We start from the raw sequence: 17,976 nt of genomic DNA on the forward strand, positions 1-17,976 counted from the left end.
CCCTTCCCCAGGGAACATCTTTGGGTAGCTCTGAGTTTCTCTCCCTTTCTCAGAGTCAGGAGCCTCGAGTGTGCTCATTCCATTCTTACTGCTTCATTCACCAGGCATTTCTTGGGCGCTTACTGTGGGCTGCATGCACACTGCAGGGTGATGGTAGGGATGAGGTGCGGTCCACAGATGGAAAAACAGAAGTCCCTAGTCGTGAAGACTGTTAGCTTCATGTGGGAGGCAAGACAAATACATACATACCCGTAGGATAGGGTCTTCTCTGGTAAGTGCCATTAAAAACCAGTAGATGTAAAAAAATGACAGTGTAGAAATAGTATGGAAAATATTCACTACAGATTGTGTGACAAACACTACAAAGCACTACGTATATGGTGATCAGTTCTTTAAAAATACGAAAAAAATTCTGTGCATGTATGTGCATATGAAGTCTGGAAAGTAGTATGAAACTGATTCTCTCGGGGTGATGGAAGTTTCTTTTGGCTTATTGCTGCTGGCTGACTTTAATGCAGAGAACACACATTATTTGTGTTTAAATTAAAAGATCGAGGACACAAGAGACCGACCAGCAGTCTTCCAACCTGGGTTAGAGGGGGCGGGAAGCGGTGGTGCAGAGGGTGGGACAGGGCTAGAGGAGCAGGGCTTCGGGACAGGATGTTAGGTGGCAGGGCCAGCACGCCCGGCTCAGGGGCAGCCCGGGTAGTGCATGAGAACCAGCTCTGTGAGGTTGGGGAGGCCGCTGGGGTACACAGCAAAAGCATAGCCCTGTGCTCTTCAAGAGACAAGAGGAATGACTTTTCATACTTTCTGCTGCGCTCTAAAACCAGACCTCAAAAGGGTCCCCTTGTCCCTTACAAACTCAACAGGGAAAATCCTGCCTCACCCCAGCAGTTAATACATCACTGGCCAGGGAGGTTAATTGACCTCTCCTTGCTGTCCAGCTTTATGCTAAGCACCATGGGACATGGAACAGAAGTCAGATGTGATCTCAGCTGTTTAAGGATTCAACGAGGCAGAGTGCCTTGCGTCTGTGGTGGTCAAGAAGGCCACCCTCTACTGCTGGGACCTGAGCTGGGGGGGCCACATCAAGGGGGGAGACGGCCTGGGCTAAATAAGCCACTGCCAGTCCCCGGGTGTGCCCTGCTTGCCTCTGGGGGGCCAGCTGGCTTCATTATCCTCTTCGTACAGGTGAGGAAGCTTTGGGCGCCAGGAAGAAAAGCTCAGGTCCTTCCCACCTAGTGCTCTTCCTTTACCACCCACGCCTTCCAGGCCGCTGGGCTGTGTGGCAGCAGGTGCAGGCGCCTCACGGCCCCTGCTTTGCCCCCCATCCTGCTCAGGACTGGCCTGGCCTCGGGAGGCCAAGCTGTCCATCTCTCCCTTGAGCGTTCCCTTTTTCCCCCTCAGCAGCAGCGACAGTCTGCAGGGTGCCCTCAGAGCTGGGTTTTAGTCCCTGACTCAGATCAGGCTCACTGACCTGCTGTTCTGGTAAGGCCTTCCGGGCGAGAGGGGGAGGCAGGCCTTTTAGGTGGCGTCGGTGGCTTAATTTCCCGTCTCAGATGGCCTGCTGATCTGGCCGGGCACGGCCTGGGAGTCCGCTCACGAGGAGCTGCACTCAGAGCCAGCACAGGTCACGCGAGGGTGGAGTGCGTGCGCCAGGCGCCCCAGGGCCCTGTCCCGTATCACCCGGCGTGACCACCACCGCGGACCCTGGGAAAACAGAGCTGTTGCCCGTGTCCTCACGCCGATGCCTGCGCACGGCCGCATTCCTTGAGGGAGGGTGCAGGGAACATTCCTTCCAGACTCAGTCTTCTGTCAGCCAATGTTTTACTATTAACCTTGCTCCACTTCTTCAGGGCTCGGAAAAGGGCTAGACATTTGTTACCATTTAGGTAGCTTCTGTGACGTGCACACGTGGGGGTCCGCACAGCCCCGCGCTGCGGCCGCTGGGAGTTGGTGGGGGTGTGTCCACGCCACACCCCGAGCTTTACAGTTGGGACTGTCACGAGGCCCTCCGCAGCTCGGAGAACAATAAACTAAGGTTCGCAGAGGAACAGTGGTTTGTTTCGTCACTAGGCCAGTGAGTGGCAGACGCCAACTGGGCCCCAGTTCTGAGTGTGCGTCGTGAGACCAGAGCTTCCGCCTGGCCTCCCGGGCCTGCCTCCCCGTGGCTGCGTAAGGGCAGCGCCGCGCCGAGGTCTGCAGGGGGGCAGGTCTGTGGGGAATACGGGTGGAGAAGGAAGCACGCCTTTCTTAGGTCCTGACATGTATTTGCAGCCTCCTCCGAAACTGCCCAGTGGAGTATTCAGTCTGGAATTTCAAGATTTTGTGAATAAGTGGTAAGTCCGCTCCTTGCCCTCTGGAGAGTACGCTGCTTTTGTCAGCCTCCCCGCCCAGTCTTGGGGAGCAGAGCTCTGCCCTTCTCCCTGCACTCCCAGAGTGCCACGGCTTCGGGGACTGGTCGGACTACGGCAGCGGGTGAAGCTGCGGCTTTCGGCACCTCTCTGCCGGGCTTGGCATGGTGCCTTTTGGTCTTGGTTTGATTCCGCAGGCATTTGTTCACCTGCGGGCGGGCCGCTCTGCCAGGACAGGAAGGTCGAGAAGGCTCAAGCACTCCTCAGAACCTGCGGGCGGTGGGGGGGCAGGCACGTAAGTGCAAGTAATTGGAGGGCAAACCAGCCCCAGGCAGGCTCTCGCACATTATCTTTTTCTTTCAGCTTAATAAAAAACCCAGCAGAGAGAGCAGATCTGAAGCAACTCATGGTAAGTCCATTGATTTCCAATTTGTACACGTCCTGTTTATTCATTTGTCCTCTGTCAGTCTGCCTGCCCGGTACTCCCTGAGCCCATTCCCTACTCCGCCTCGGCTGCCGGGCAGTGTAAGGGCCGAGCGGAGGGCAGAGCTCCCGTGCCCAGGCCCCAGGGGAGGAGCGCAGGCTCAGGGCGGTGCGTGGGGGCTGTGGCCTCAGCTGATGAGACGAGCAGAGCAGGCTCTGTGGCAGCTGCTGGCCCAGGACGGGCTCCGGGAGCTCCTTCCAAGAGAAGCTCGAGACCCAGGACTCTCGACCTCTCCTTTCGGTTTTTTACCACCACTTACTCTGTTTCCCTGCACACAGGTTCATGCCTTTATCAAGAGATCGGACGGGGAGGAAGTGGATTTTGCAGGTTGGCTCTGCTCCACCATTGGCCTTAACCAGCCCAGCACACCGACCCACGCAGCCGGCGTCTAAGGACGTGGGAAGCGGCGAAGAGTGAGTCGCCTGCCCAGTGGTGTGCCATGTCGCTTCCGGGCCTCTTGCCCACGCCTCTCTGTTCAGACGTACATCTCACCTATGACAAAGGATGAAGAACACAGCATGTGCCAAAATTCTACTTGTGTCATTTTTAATATTACTGTCTCTATTCTTCCTGTTCTCTCCCTAAGTGGATTGGCTTTGTGCTTGGGGCTATTTTTGTGTATGTCGATCAACACGCACAACGTTGAATTACAGTGAAACTTTGGTGACCCTGGGTAGTCATTCTTACTTACTGAAAATTGCACTGCTCTTCCCTCGCCGTGACTGGCTAGCTGCCTGTATTTTCGGGATTCTCTGACACTTGGTGGTACTGCATTCTTGCCAGGCATACCTTCTATTTGAGTAGGAAGGGGCCTCGTAAGATCCTTCACAGGCAGTGCATGTGAAGCATGCTTTGCTGCTACGATAAAGAACATCAGAAAGTATGTATCATTTTATTATATTTTTGCTTTTGGTGTAGAATGAAGCAATTTCTATCAAAATCTAGCCAGAGCCCTTCACTGCCATGATAGCTGGGGCTTCACCAGTCTGTCTGCTGTGATGATTTATAGACTTCTGGTTGTATTTCTATATTTATTTTTAAATATATTATGTGGGATATTTAGTGGTTTATGTCTCAAGTTTGAATTAGTGTTTCTAATATGGTGGTTACTTTGAATGTTACAAATGGATCAAGGCATTAAAATGTATGAGATTTCTCTTTCCCCAAATCCAAGTACTGATGCTATTGTAAACAAGTGTGTATAGTGCCTAAAAATTGTATGAAAATCCTTTTAACCATTTCAGTCCAGATGTTTAACAAATCTAATCTCTTATTCTAATAAATATACTATCAAGTTAAAAGGATGGAAAAATAGGTCTCCTTTTGGGGAAGGATTTTCAGTGTCTCGGGTACACATACACAAGAAAGTCCAATGATTTAGCCAAGCCTTCTTGTGAGGGCACAGGTGGAGACGGGAAGGAGGCTGGAAGGCAGATATGCCATAGTGAAGACAAGTTCGGTGCCCTGGGCTTGAATGGATCCGTGATTCCAAGTTTTGGACTTTGTCCAACACTTCTCTCCACTTACGTGTGAATCTTCCAGCTACCTTTCCTGTGGCCCTGTGACTAGATTCCCTCTCTTCCTGCCACTTCTACACAGGGAAAAGCAGTAGGCAAGGTGGGGTTGGGGTGTCACTGGCGTGCTCCCAGGAGCATTCCGCTCTTGGCCACCCGACTGGTGTGGGAGCCTCCGCCAAGGACACCCAGTCCCATGCTGCTTTGCTCCACTGAGCAACTGTCCCCCCGCTTTCACCAGTGACTTTTTTCCATTTTCCTGGAGAGGAATGGACCTGGTGCTGGCTTTGTCCTGCCTGTGAGGTAGCAGTGAAGTCACAGAAAACAAAGCCATGGGGCGCCTGGGTGGCTCAGTCGGTTAAGCGACTGCCTTCGGCTCAGGTCATGATCCTGGAGTCCCTGGATCGAGTCCCCCATCGGGCTCCCTGCTCGGCAGGGGGTCTGCTTCTCCCTGTGACCCTCCCCCCTCTCATGCTCTCTATCTCATTCTCTCTCTCAAATAAATAAAATCTTTAAAAAAGAAAAAAAAATAAAAAAACAAAGCCATGTCCCAACTGACCACGGATGCCTTTTCTGCCCAAGTGACTTTCGGAACTTGAGGTACACGTGATGCTGCCTGGTTGGCACCTCTTCCAGCATTTTCTTCCAGAGGCAGCTTACAGAAAACCAAAATAAACACGTCTTTAAAAACAAAAGGCCTATTTTGTTTTCAAACTAAAAGCAGGACCTGGGTAAATCTCCTGAGTTGGTAGTTCCATTCTGGACCTACCAGAGCTTGGAATACAGGCAGGATTTTAAAAACTGCTCAGTCGTATATATATCGCTGTCTCAGCCAGTCCATTTTCTCTCGCTGTGAGGCTAACATCTGTTCTAAGTCAACAGTCTAACCTAAACAAGATCCATTCAGACCAAGGTTTAAGACTCACACCCTGTGTCTTTTGCTAAGGGCTAGGACAGGATACGAACCGAGGTCTCCTTAAAATGTGCAAACTGCAACTAGGGAGGAAGGTGTCACCTAGAGTCTAATACCTGGATCTGAATGCTTTCATGTTCAGTGTCTTTTGAGGGGTATTTTAAATTCTCTGTTTACATACAAAAGTGTGTTACATTTTGAGAGTCAAAAAGGTTTTTTTCCTGCTAATTTTTACCAAGAATGAGGTTACCTGCCTCAGTCTGGCTGTTTTGAGTTCCCTATGTCAAATCCCTTCCTTAGACTCCCTCTTGCTGAGACACCAACAACAGCTGTGGTTTTACATGATACCTCGTTAAGCACACCACAACCGCCTGTGAAAGTGCTGGCTCAGGTAAGCATACCTTTGACCACTGGACTCTGAGAGCTGCAAAGAGTTAAGAAGGCCAGCAACCCCCAGTTAGTAGTAGAGCTAGAATTCACAGCCAACTTTTCTAGCTCTCAAAAACCCATGCTCCTATTTTAAATAAAACCCCAAGTGTACAGCTTGATTGCTTTTCATAGCAAAAGTTTTCACACGGTATTTTCCAAGAAACATGCTCATTTAAACTTCTATTTCCTTAAGAGTAGCTCAAAATAACTTTAATGAAATGTTGATTAATAAATACATTCATGTTCTTTTCTGGAACAGTTACAGAAGAAGGTTTGCTTGAGGAGATTCTCTGTTCTGTTTGGCTTTTCTGTTGCTTGGGCAGGGCAAATTTTATAAAATTAAGCAACTACTTAACTGTATATTCACTGGAAGAGGAACAGTATGCATAAGTGAATCTAAACTGCAAGTACTAAGTTTTAACAACTGTTATTCTGTAACTGTCATTATTACAAAACCCCAGTCTTCCAGGCACAGTGATTTAATGGCACATTTCCTCTCTAAGTCCAGAAATGGGTTTTAAACCATCCTGCTGTATTTTTTGCCCCAGGGGAGGAACTAATCCTTTTCTCTGTTCTTATCTGGAAACCAGGAAGCTGCATGACAGCTCTTTATGTGTACTTTATTTCTAAGCACATTTTACCACCGTGATGTCTCAACCTACGTACGATGGCAGCCCCACAAAGCCCTCCACAGCACAGCAGTCCTACCTGCCCCACCGAGGGGTGGCGGCAGCTTGTGCTCTCAAGTGGCGCTCTGTGCTCCTCACTTGTCATCTTTCTCTCCTAGACCGTGGCCTTGCTCTGCTCACAATGGCTCGATGGCATGCAGACAGCCTTTAATTGGTTTTCTGAAGAGGCAATGTTGACTGGAAAGGCTGACTTGTATTTAAACTCCGCCCTTTGTGCGAATGGCAGACTTTCTCAATAGCATTGTAGAGGAAACTCTGTTTGGAGCATAATCACTAATACAGTCACGGCACCACCCGTACTGCTCAATGCTAAGACTCTGCTTTTCCATATGTCGCTAATTTTTGTTAAAGCGTTCTGAAACTTGAGTTCTTGATGGGACCCTTTTCACAACTACACATCCTAAAGTTCTTCCTTGGAAAGCAGGCCAGAAGGCCTATGGAAAGACCATTTTTTTGAAGAGACAAAAGTTCCTGAGATGTAGAAACTCAATTCCTATAACTAAGCTTGGCTCTTCTCTACCCTGCTTCAGGAATCTGATTCTTCCTCCTCCTCCTCCTCCTCTTCTTCGGGCACATGGCTCCTTGTGCTCAACTCCAGTGCAGTTTGGTTGATTGATGCTTCATTGTCTACATGCACCAACATCTGCTTTAGGCAAGGACATTATGGATTAGTAGGAAAGACACTGGCCTCAAAGCAGCAAATTCTTAAACAGGTTTTAAAATCAAATCTCATTTGCATCCTCATCCCCAATATTTATCATCAGGAGGTAGGGCCACTTCCTATTTCTCCAATTTCTACCCTGACCCTCTTACCTCCACCTCCCCATTGCCAAAATGGGAGGAGAGTAAATGCCCTAGATTTGACAGAATGTTGCCTGATCTACAAACATGGTTCATGCGTAAGAATTATGTTGGCCTAGATGTGCTCCTTTCAAATGGTTTTAAATGGCTTAAACACATCTGGGAGAAGTGCTCAAATACGGTATATTTAGAAAGAAGAATATTGTACTATTTTACTTGAGGACGTTAGGAGGAGGAGATGTTAAGGATTGGAATTCACTTTTTAGCACTATGCTTTGTAGCTGAAGCTACACTCTTAAATCCCAGGCTTACTTATTCATGAGGCAGTGGAAGTTTGTGACAAATGCCTGCAAAGCTCTCCAACTCTCCCTGGGTTCACTGGAGTAACTAGAGAGGTCAGATGACTAGAATGGTGCAGGCAATACGACAGTACCTCGTTAATCAAAGTGTGACCAGCTGGTAGAAAGGTGGGCTGTTTCCTGTCTAAAACAGTGATATGAAATAGCCAGTTTATTAAACTAGAAAGCTCTCACAAGCAATTCCGAGTCCTCTGGGCTTGATAATGTAATTTACAACAATTTTTGGCCTCCAAGCAGCACGAGAGCAGAATGCACTTTGCATTCTCTCCCTGGGCCCACACTTGATTCAACTTACATCATGTGACTGTTCAGGTGCAGGTTGAGAAGATAGCGTCTCATCCCCTCTCCTAGAACTAATCATTGATTGGAGGGCTAGTTCTTCAACCTAGAAAAGAGGTGAGGACACTTTGCTTACTATTTCACTGGGCTGCTGAGCATGCTGTCAAAGGCAGGCATCACGAGGAGACGTGAAAACAGTGTCACCTCTGTGCAGCTCTAGAGGGAAGGGTGGGGCTCTTTATCTTATCCCCACATTTTTAAGGAAAAGAGCCAAGAAAACCTCCAGGCCTTTCCCCTGGGTGTACAGGTGTCTCAGCTGAGCCAGGACTTTCATTCCCCTAGATACAGCAGATCTGGATAGAAAAGCCAAGTGTGCCCTTAAAAAAGCCAGGTGTCTTCTGATTCCACAGAAGACCAATTCCCTGGACTCTAGATTTCTACCCAGTAATAAGAAAGTGAAGGCAGGAAGAATGGAAAGTGCAAGTGTTTCCTGGAGCATAAGGGAACAGAGGCTTTAGAGGTCAGGGGCAGCATCATCCACAACACACATGCACTGGGTACTTGTACAGGTACTAGTGATACAAAAACATAAATAACTGCAGGCCATGACAACTGTCCTGAGGAAAATATTTTGATATGTCACAGCTGTACAGTGCTTTTAGCGTATAAAAAGCCTTCAAAACCCGCATCTCATTTGGGCTTAAAGATCCTGAAGAAGAGTTCTAAGCCGCCCTTATCAGGATCAGCTCACTGGGGCTAAAGAGGGTGGACTAGGCACAGGTGTGGGAAATGGCCCTGGTGCACCAAATCTCGTCCAGGCCATGGAGTCCTAACAGCTGCCAGAATTCAAGCTACTGGGAACTCTGCGACAACTCTTTCCTCAGGCCCTGGCTCGCTTTCTTTGCACAACGGATCTACGAGTCTCTTCTGGCTTAACAATACTGGATGGGCGCCTGGGTGGCTCAGTTGGTTAAGCGACTGCCTTCGGCTCAGGTCATAATCCTGGAGTCCCTGGATCGAGTCCCGCATCGGGCTCCCTGCTCGGCGGGGAGTCTGCTTCCCCCTCTGACCCTCCCCCCTCTCATGTGCTTGCTCCCTCTCAAATAAGTAAATAAAATCTTTAAAAAAAACCACAAAAAACCATACTGGAGCCGTTCCAAGCGCCAAAAGCAGCTAGTCGGTGGTGGCTAGCACATTCTGCAGGAGCTAGGGAGGAACGCGTCCGGGACAGGGAGAGCCTAGGCCGGGCTTAGGGAGGTCGCACTGCCTCAGCGCAAGGTGTGCGGGGCACCTGCATTTACGGGTGTTGGGGTGTGGCGGTAGCCTTGCCACACGTACAGATCGCTGGACCTCAGCCTAGACCTGCAGGATCAAGATTCTGAGAGAAGTGGGCCCGCAACATCAAACACGCTCCCAGATGCTTCCCAACCACCCGGTGGACGCCGCCGACGCCTAGGGTTCGCAGGGCGGCGGAGTAGAGGGGCAGCGGGGGGGCGGGACACGCAGGGTCACCTTGAGCCGGTTCAGCTGGTCGTGCAGGGCCGCCTTCAACCGGAGCAGCGTCTCCTCTTCCTTGCGCAGCTCCTGAAGCCGGCTCAGCATGGCGCCTCCTCCCGCCCGCCGCCCGGCCCGGCGCTCGGTAATGACGTCACGACCCCGCGTTCCCGGAAACCAAGCCGCGGGCTGGGCGGGGCTAGCGCCACGTGGGCCAAAGCGCTTCCTGCCGGCGCCCGCACCCTCGCTGGCTGCTTCACGTTCGACCCGCTCTGCCCAGCACAACCCCGGGTTTTTAACCAAAAAACTTAAGTTCAGTAATCATCGGGAATCCTAAAGCACAGGATGTGGAGCCATAAAGAACTCGGGAGATAAAAATGGCCAAGTACCCAGTTTCAAATGCTTTTGAGCAGTACTCCCAGCATCGAGCTGGAAGTTTTTTGCAACTGAAAGTTGTTTTAAACTCCTTAAAACCTGCAAACGCATCTGAGGGTAGAGACGCACGAGCCCTGTTGATTTTTGCGGGCAAGGATTCCTGGCCACGTGAAAGTGGTTCCCAGGAGGCTGCGCAAATTAAAGCAAGACGATTAAAGCGGTGGTTAACAAATTCAAATGGGATGTGGAGCCTTTAAATGCTAAGGGACAGAGATCTTTGTATCTGCAAACCAGAGGATACATCACCTGGATGTGTACTTTAAGGTTACTGAAGGAAACAAACCAGATGCAAAACAAGACCCTGACAAGAGACAAACATAGGTCAGGAAAGGTCAACCCTTAAGATGGTTAAGACATGCTGACAAAACAGGGTAGGGAAAAAAATCCATGTCCTTTTGGATACACTTCTCTGCGGTATACTTGTCAACATATCCCTTTACCAAAACTGCAAACCCAAGTAGTTCTGAAAAATGCTTCTGAGACTTTCATACTATGGGTCAAAATACTGAGGGTAGCATTTCCCCTAATAACTGTACTCTATCACAGCAGGTTGTAATAGGAACCATCAATTTCTTTTTGCAGTGCCTCAAAATATATCCTGCCCTGAGAAAAAAAACCCTCATGTAATTTTACCTATTTTCCAAGGCATATTTTTTGTTTTGCGGGAGTGAATTCTTTTTAAAAAAGATTTGAGTGAGCGAGCATGTTGAGGGAAGAGGAAGAGAATCCCAAGCGGACTCCCCACTTAACTTGGAGACCAACACAGGGCTTGATCCCATGACCCATGCATGAGCTCTTGACCTGACCCAAAACCAAAAGTGGGTGCTCAACAGATTGAGGCACCCAGGTACCCCGAGGAGTGCTAAATCTTCTAACAGTTTCTGCACACTTGAGAAGTCTTAACCACTTGCTTCTCAAAAACATTGTTACTACAAATTGGATTTTATATCTGGATTTATGCAACATTCTTCTTCCCATTCAACTGCGTGATTTACTACAAAGGCAAGGCCCTGTTTTAGACCAGACTATAAAATGGAACCAAAAGGCCAGACTTATGGGGAAACAAACAACAAAACTCTAAGATTCACAAACACATCCAAAAAGTCGTGTTTCTCACTGGCCGTGATTGGGTCTTTATTCAAAATTAGCTGTCCAAAATGATTTGACTTTTATAGAATAAACCTAAGTTTTTAGGCAGTAGGCTTCTCCGCAGTGGGTTTCTTTTCTGCAGGCTTCTTGTCAGCTGCTGGTTTCTTGGTAGCTGCAGCCTTTTTCCCCACCACAGGTTTCTTCTGCTTCTTCACACCAATAGCCTTCTTTCCTTTCTTCCCTACCACAGGCTTGCTTGGAACCCCCTTCTCATCTGATTTGGCTTCTAAGGCTGCTGCTGCCTTATCCATTCGGAGTTTGTGCTACAACAAATTAAGAGAACAACTTAAGAATCCTATCTTTCTAAAAAAAAAAAAAAGTTGACCTATCATCAAAAACCAAATTAACACTCACATTCTTGGCCTGGCGAAGAATGGTATTCCGGCGCATGGTCTTTGCATATGGGTTTAGCTTCAACATGATCCTCAGGTTCTTCAGTGGATTCTTCTTCAGAACTCTGCGATGAATCTTCTTGCTGTAAAAAGGTAGTAACGTTAGTATTTTATTCACATTATCCACATTTTTGAAATAACCAGCAGTATGAGGCTTTAGCAAGAATAAGTATCACAACTTTACCGTGGTGCTCGGAGGGCTCTTTGGATCTCTGGACTTTTCAAGATTCTGCTAAGATCTGTATTAAGCATCTTATGCATGGGAAGGCTGAGAAGAAAAAAATGCTGAACAGTAAGATGCTCATTCCTATTTCTCAATAACACTGAAACCTTCCAAAGTTCCATCAGAATTTCCATCACACTACCATCGTTCAGAATATCTCACCATTACACAATATTTAATCTGTACATAAGGGGAAATGGCCACACAACACCATCCATTATTTAGAAAACATGCAAACGAATTCTGAATGTGAATATCCACAGCATGAACATCTGTGTTCAATATGTGAACACGAAGAACACTCACTTGTAGTTACTCTTGAGGGAGGCAGCCTTACGCCAAGTGCCATACAGATCGTCTAACTTGCGGAAAGCACTTTCAGTCCAAATGCAGAAACGTCCCACATGCCCACCAGGAGCAAGTTTCAAAATGTTCAGTTTGCTCACATTAAGTAAAGTAATTCCTTTTGAAGGGAAAAGAGAATTAGGGAGCCTGTATTTTAAATACAAGAAACACAAATCATGTCTATGACTTGTGTGCTACATCAGGTACCTGAGAACTATGTCACTAATTAGGCAGTTTCAACCACTGGTGTACTCATTCAGCTGAGAATCAGAAGTTCCACAAAATCATGTGTTTCAGAAACACGGACCATGAAGTGGAATCTCATCATATAAAAGCCAAGTAAGCTTGCATCATATGGGCATTGAAGTAAGCAATACAATTACCAGGGATGTTTCTGAAGGCCTTGATGATACCATTGTCTTCATTATAGATGATGCAGGGTCCCCTGCGCTGGATACGACGACGGTTTCTCATTTTGCCCTTGCCAGCTCTCATTCGCTGAGAGGCATAGACCTAGAAAGAGAACATTTAGTATCTTGATTAAGGTATGAACCCTGCGATTGATCTTCAAAGTTAAACTCCACTTTACGATGAAAAGGAGCCACAATAAATTGCCCAACATTAACACACAGCTGTAAATGGCAGTCAGGATTCAAACCCAAGTCATAAGGTTTGGGTCCTTGTTCTCATATCCAGAGTTATACTGTCCTCCAGACATCTTTTGAAATTTAAAAATCTGACAAATTTGTGTTAAGGACCACCAAAATGGAAATTTGTTCATTAAGCTTACCTTTTTGATATCATTCCAGGCTTTAAGTTTCTTAAGAAGCAGAACAGCCTCCTTGGTCTTCTTGTAGCCTTCAACTTTATCTTCAACCACCAAAGGAAGTTCAGGAACTTCCTCAATACGATGACCTGATAATGCCAATCAACACCAACAAATACCCGGTTACCCTGAAACTTTTGAAAAATCGAGAAACATTTCATATAATCCACAAAAGCAAAATAGCATATGATGTGCCAAATCAGAATTCCCACAAATATCATGTGTTTCAGAAACACGGACCAATTAAGTGGAATCTCATCATTTTGACAGTTTAAAATAGAGTAAGGACATGACTGAGTGGAAAGTTTTCTAATACACAAAATCACCACATTCCAATTAGTTCACCAGTTATTACACAATATTCACTGATGACTTCCTATAGATTGAAGTAGAACTATTATTTAGTAGAGAGAAATTTAGTCAGGGAACATTGGGATGAATAGAATCTACACAGGTTATTATTAACATGAATGAAATGGGTCAGGTGGAGGGAGAAAAAAAGGGTATTTTGTCCCATTCCTGTAATACAAAATATACAAACCTTTAGACATGACCAGTGCGGGTAAGGCTGAGGCAGCCAGGGCAGAGCAGATGGCATATCGCTTCTGTGTTGTGTTCACTCTGCGATGCCAACGGCGCCAGGTTTTGGTTGGTGCAAACATGCGGCCCCCACGACACATCTATTTTCCCAGTTAAGAATCACATTTCCCAAATTTTAGGAATTATAAAAGGGTTATGTCTTGCTCAGTAAGAATTTTCGTCACCCTTCTGAACCAGCTTACTGACAGCAGGCAACTGTCGCTGAGAACAGAGTAAGACGCAAATTACGACATCATTGCAAGCAAAACTTCCCAATGCCAAGCCCCCTATCTGCCCAGAGCAATGTTTAACCTGGACACTATTCGTATGTTGGAAATATTTTCAAAACTGCTAATGTGAATAAACCAGGTCCAGTCTGATAAATTCCACAAGAGCTGACCAATCCAGAGTAAAACAAAGGATACATTTCCAAAAGCACCCTGGCCAGAACGGTGAGTCCCTCCGCCTCGAACTCTGGGAATTCGAGCCACAGCTCTGCCAGTACCCCAAGACTCAGCACTGGTTTGATGACCTGAAATTGGGAAGAAATACAAGTTTTAGCTACTCAACCATATCAACCTAGGACTATTATGCATGATAGCAACAGCATCAGAACATCCAGGAAAATCACGTTGATTCAGAAACACGGACCAATGGGAGTGGAATTTCATCACTGCTGTTAAGCAGGTCTTAAAAAATATCAACCCTTGAAAAATCCATACCTGCTAATTCACTGACAGCATATGGCTGTCTGTTGTTTTTGCGCAAGTTGGTGTGAACAAAGTTCACGATATCAGGTCGAATGGGAGCCTTGAACACAGCAGGCAAAGTAACATTTTTGCCAGATGATTCCCCCTTTTCGGAGTACACAGATATTAATGGACGAGCACACGCCTGGGAAAAAGAAAAAAATACTTATGTTGACAATATCAGAGACACTATTCTCACATATCAACAGTATCTTTATTTAGGTATTTTAAAAGATTTTATTTATTTGAGAGAGAGAATGAGACAGCATGAGAGGGAGGAGGGTCAGTGGGAGAAGCAGCCTCCCTGCTGAGCAGGGAGCCCGATGCGGGACTCGATCCCAGGACTCCAGGATCATGACCTGAGCTGAAGGCAGTCGCTTAACCAACTGAGCCACCCAGGTGCCCCTCAACAGTATCTTTAAAGACTGAATTACAGATGAGATTCGAATTTGGGTAGACAGACAACGCTTAGGGCTGAAACAAAGGCTATTACGAACACACCATGTTTATTAACTTCAATAAATTCTTATACTCAAGAACATTCAGAATCTCAAAATCCACCACAAAATTTATCATTCACCTTTCAACCCAGGCCGTACAAAAGAAAATGATCGAAAGTATACTGTAAGGTTTGAAAATGCTATTTAATGTCACCATCTGAACTTCTGCCAACTGTCAGAAATCGGGTCTACCACAGCTCTACTTCAAATTCCTGCCCTTGGCCCCCTTCATCCTAAACACAGCTCATGAAACTTACCAACAAAAATACTGGTCATATTACTTTTTGCTCAACCTCCTCCAAAGACTTACCATCTAAAAATAAACCTACCAAAGTTTTGAGGATGGCATATATGATCTGCTAGACCTCATCTCCCATAATCTTTTCCAGACATCACTGTCGCTACACTCAGGGCCATACCCCTTCTGCCTCAGTAATCGTTGTCTTCATCCTGAAGAGCCTCACACTCCTTCAGACCACCTTCTGGAAGGTTTCTCTGATCACTTTACCGCCCAACTACTGCCTCCACTCCCATTCCCCATGTTAACAGCAATTACTACCGTAGAATATGTTGGCGTTATTTTGTTCAAATTATGATCCAAGCATCACAAGTGTCGTCTTTTTTTTCACTGAACTCCCCAGGGCACAAAAACACTACACAATACATGTAACAAACATTATTTGTGGAAATGCAGGGCAAGTGACATTAGTCGTACCACGAGCTAAGAATTTAATGGTTTAGGGGACACCTAACAGAGCAATTTTTAAAGTAAGAGGACCGGGAAGCTCTTGTAGAGGCGATTCTTAGATGAACACAGACGAGAATTTAGAAAAAAGTGGATATACAAATCTTTCCCAAGATCTCTCTCGAAACACGAAAATATTCCTTATTTAACAGCACGTGAAAACACAAGGCCCAAAATTGATTTTCACCCCGATTCAGCCTTAGGCCCCAAGAGTTTCCAAGTTGTCAGGAGAACCAATGCCTTATACGATCCAAGGAAAACTAGAATCCCAAGGTTCCTCTGCACCTGAGAACGATCTGATGTCGCCCACGTTGCCTCTAAAATGGCTGCCGTAAAGCCGCACTACCCAGCTCCGAGCCACAAACAGACGCCTTTGACCTTCATCCCCTGTTCCTCGCTTTCTCTCCTGAAGATATCATGCCCCAAACCCCTAACCCATTCCTGCCGGGACCCGAGAGCATGGAAAAGCCCACCAGAGAAAGCTTCCACTCACCATCGCGGGGAGAGGAGAGCGCCACGCTCCTCTCAACCCGGCGGCTCCTATAGGAAAAGGAAGTGCTTAGCACTTCCGCTCTATATGTAACCTTCAACTCGTCCGCCAACCTGCCCCGCCTCAGAACCAATCCAGAGACACAAAATATCGCTTTACCACTCCATAAAAAATAACAAATAGCGTGTTATTTCTTTACATGCATCAAACTACGGTACCCACTGACTTCAAAAGCCAAGAAAAGCGCTTAGAAACAAGGGACTCCTTTTTGCGGAATAATCCCTAAGGAGGCGTGGCAACTCTCGCGAGACGAGATATCGTTTTCCCCTTCAACCACTGCACCTTACTTTAACTTTTTCTTACGGGAATGGAAAACTGCTGGGACGGAAAAAAACCGCTGTGTGCTCTAAAACAAAAGATTAACTTTGTGGACAAACGGGGCCTGTCGGAGGTGGGTGGGGTGTAAACGTAGTCCCGGCGAGGGGGTCATGACCCCGGACGTCAGCAGCCGGCGCGCAGTTCAGTTTGGTGGTCTCGGATTTGCAGTCAAACTGGGGCGTGATGTGGTCCCGAATGAACCGAGCTGCCGAGGAGTTTTACTCTCGTCTCCTGCAGTGAGTTGTAGCTGGTGCTGTTGCCTAGGGTGCGAGGGCAGCACTTCTCCCTGGGCGTGTTTCTCGGTCCCCACCCCAAGCCTCTTTCCCCTGCTTTGGGGAGAAGTGCCTTGTCAGTTCTCAGCGGCGCCTAAGTTTCAAACTAAGGCAGCTTTCCTGGAGTCTGGGAGTTGGGGAAAGGCCGGTTATCTGCTCCAGGGTGGGGTTGGCCCTGTGGGGGCTTGCTTGTAGTCTCGTATAGGAGAAAACAACGTTATCAATCGGGGTGGAAGGTGACAAGTTTTTCGAGGCGCTTTATTCATGCGGATGATCCACCGAATTTAGGATATGTTAGAGACGCCTCTCAGGATTTGGAAAACTAGATGTTGGCATCCTTCATCTCTTTAAAGCCTTTCTGGTGTGAAACGTATTGTCTATTCAGAATAATTATTTGTGCTACAGTTGTAATAACGTAATAGTGTGTTGGGTTTTTAAAGTACCCTTATTTCACTGTGCTCTAAGACTTTGTTCTTAAAGTGAAGTGCTAGTACAAAAGGGGATTCCATCTAGGTCTGCATCCAGCTTTAAAATCTAATCCAGCAGTTCTCAAATTTGAGCTTGCATCAGTCACCTGGAGGGTTGTCAAAACACAAGATTGCTGGGCCCCATTTCCAGGGTTTCTGATTTAGTAAGTCTGGGTGGGGCCAAAGAATTTTAACAAATTCCAGGTGAAACCTGCTGCTGGCTTGACACCACACTTTGAGAACCACTGATGTAATCTAACCCCTAATTTTCTAAATGCCATAATTTTTCATTATTTATCTTTATTGCTTTTTTTCCGCTTACAAAAGTAGTAATGTAGCGCCGGGGTGGCTCAGTCGGTTAAGCATCTGCCTTCGGCTCAGGTCACGATCCCAGGGTCCTCGGATAGAGCCTCTCATTGGGCTCCCGGCTCTGCAGGGGATTCTGCTTCTCCCTCTGGCTGCCGCTTCGCCCTGCTTGTGCTCTCTCTCTGTCAAATAAATAAATAAAATCTTTAAAAAAAAGTAATAATGCTTGACAGTTTTTTGAACATTATAGACAGAGCACTAGGTTCTTTTTTTTTTATTTAGAAATTTTTTTTTTAATTTATTTATTTGAGACAGAGAGATAGAGAGTAGGAGCAGTGGGGAGAGGCGGGGGGGGGGGGCGGCGCGAAGAAGCAGACTCCCCGCTGAGCAGGGAGCCCGATACGGGGCTCGATCCCAGGACCTGGAGATCATGACCTGAGCCGAAGGCAGACATTTAACGACTGAGCCACCAGGCGCCCCTAGGTTCTTTATTAATGTCTTGGATGGTTTTCAGTATGACACCCTATAGATTTATCTCATTGTTTTTAACTGCTTTGTAATATTTTATCCTATGTCTGTCTTATGTTTATTTAACCAGTTCCCCATTGATACAGTTTTATTTAGATCCTATTTATAATTCCCGATTATTTCACAGAGCTTAATCTTTTTCTCTACTTGTAAGCACAGAAGTCTCTTTTACTTCTCTTGAGTCCTTCACAATGCCTGTGCATCCAGTTGCCTACTGGAAATTTCCACGAGACCTCAAACTCAGTAACTGCAAAACCGAATTCATCTTTTCCC

At 46.7% G+C, this 17,976-nt stretch overlaps 4 protein-coding genes and 4 non-coding genes across 12 annotated transcripts in view; 2 read left to right on the forward strand and 6 right to left on the reverse strand.

Annotated features, from left to right (window-relative positions):
• Nucleotides 1–4,153, forward strand: part of MAP2K1 (mitogen-activated protein kinase kinase 1) — an 80,329-nt gene extending 76,176 nt beyond the window's left edge. Inside the window, exons 9-11 of one of the 2 annotated variants that reach the window (XM_034994234.1) lie at nt 2,281–2,342; nt 2,721–2,766; nt 3,120–4,153. In XM_034994234.1, the coding sequence (XP_034850125.1) occupies nt 2,281–2,342; nt 2,721–2,766; nt 3,120–3,233 (222 nt within the window). In that variant the 3' untranslated portion in view covers nt 3,234–4,153. The remainder of the gene's footprint in view (nt 1–2,280; nt 2,343–2,720; nt 2,767–3,119) is intronic. The other variant, XM_034994235.1, reaches the window with a different exon arrangement.
• On the reverse strand, nt 324–10,434 carry SNAPC5 (small nuclear RNA activating complex polypeptide 5). 3 transcript variants are annotated; one of them, XM_034994237.1, is made up of 4 exons: nt 9,338–9,451; nt 7,842–7,931; nt 4,915–7,032; nt 324–3,333 (listed from the first exon to the last, which is right to left on the reverse strand). In XM_034994237.1, the coding sequence occupies exons 1-3, from the start codon at nt 9,425–9,427 to the stop codon at nt 6,913–6,915; spliced, it is 300 nt and encodes a 99-aa protein (XP_034850128.1). In that variant the 5' UTR covers nt 9,428–9,451; the 3' UTR covers nt 324–3,333; nt 4,915–6,912. The 3 variants fall into 3 exon arrangements, with proteins under 3 accessions (XP_034850128.1, XP_034850129.1, XP_034850127.1); XM_034994238.1 differs by having other exon boundaries at nt 4,915–7,029; nt 9,338–9,446; XM_034994236.1 differs by lacking the exon at nt 4,915–7,032 and having other exon boundaries at nt 9,338–10,434.
• A 424-nt stretch (nt 10,435–10,858) lies between these two features.
• RPL4 (ribosomal protein L4) lies at nt 10,859–15,986 on the reverse strand. The gene is made up of 10 exons (XM_034994233.1): nt 15,756–15,986; nt 13,991–14,162; nt 13,694–13,800; nt 13,231–13,369; nt 12,654–12,778; nt 12,247–12,376; nt 11,825–11,981; nt 11,480–11,563; nt 11,258–11,378; nt 10,859–11,166 (listed from the first exon to the last, which is right to left on the reverse strand). The coding sequence occupies exons 1-10, from the start codon at nt 15,756–15,758 to the stop codon at nt 10,945–10,947; spliced, it is 1,260 nt and encodes a 419-aa protein (XP_034850124.1). The 5' UTR covers nt 15,759–15,986; the 3' UTR covers nt 10,859–10,944.
• On the reverse strand, nt 12,127–12,196 carry LOC118003777. Its single transcript, XR_004677411.1, has one exon. It is a non-coding gene; the product is annotated as a small nucleolar RNA SNORD18 (small nucleolar RNA).
• Nucleotides 12,885–12,956, reverse strand: LOC118003776. Its single transcript, XR_004677410.1, has one exon. It is a non-coding gene; the product is annotated as a small nucleolar RNA SNORD18 (small nucleolar RNA).
• LOC118003780 lies at nt 13,431–13,529 on the reverse strand. Its single transcript, XR_004677413.1, has one exon. It is a non-coding gene; the product is annotated as a small nucleolar RNA SNORD16 (small nucleolar RNA).
• On the reverse strand, nt 13,874–13,946 carry LOC118003779. Its single transcript, XR_004677412.1, has one exon. It is a non-coding gene; the product is annotated as a small nucleolar RNA SNORD18 (small nucleolar RNA).
• Nucleotides 15,987–16,084: 98 nt separating the features above from the next.
• The window catches only part of ZWILCH (zwilch kinetochore protein), a 37,538-nt gene continuing 35,646 nt past the window's right edge, over nt 16,085–17,976 (forward strand). The window contains exon 1 of one of the 2 annotated variants that reach the window (XM_034993843.1): nt 16,085–16,203. Coding sequence is in view for 1 of the 2 variants with exons in the window: in XM_034993842.1 (XP_034849733.1) it covers nt 16,314–16,366 (53 nt within the window). In the remaining variant the exon portion in view is untranslated. The other variant, XM_034993842.1, reaches the window with a different exon arrangement.

The sequence above is a fragment of the Mirounga leonina genome, unplaced genomic scaffold, assembly GCF_011800145.1.
Source record: "Mirounga leonina isolate KUSES-001 unplaced genomic scaffold, KU_Mleo_1.0 Mir_91, whole genome shotgun sequence".
In the NCBI taxonomy this organism is placed as follows: domain Eukaryota; kingdom Metazoa; phylum Chordata; class Mammalia; order Carnivora; family Phocidae; genus Mirounga; species Mirounga leonina.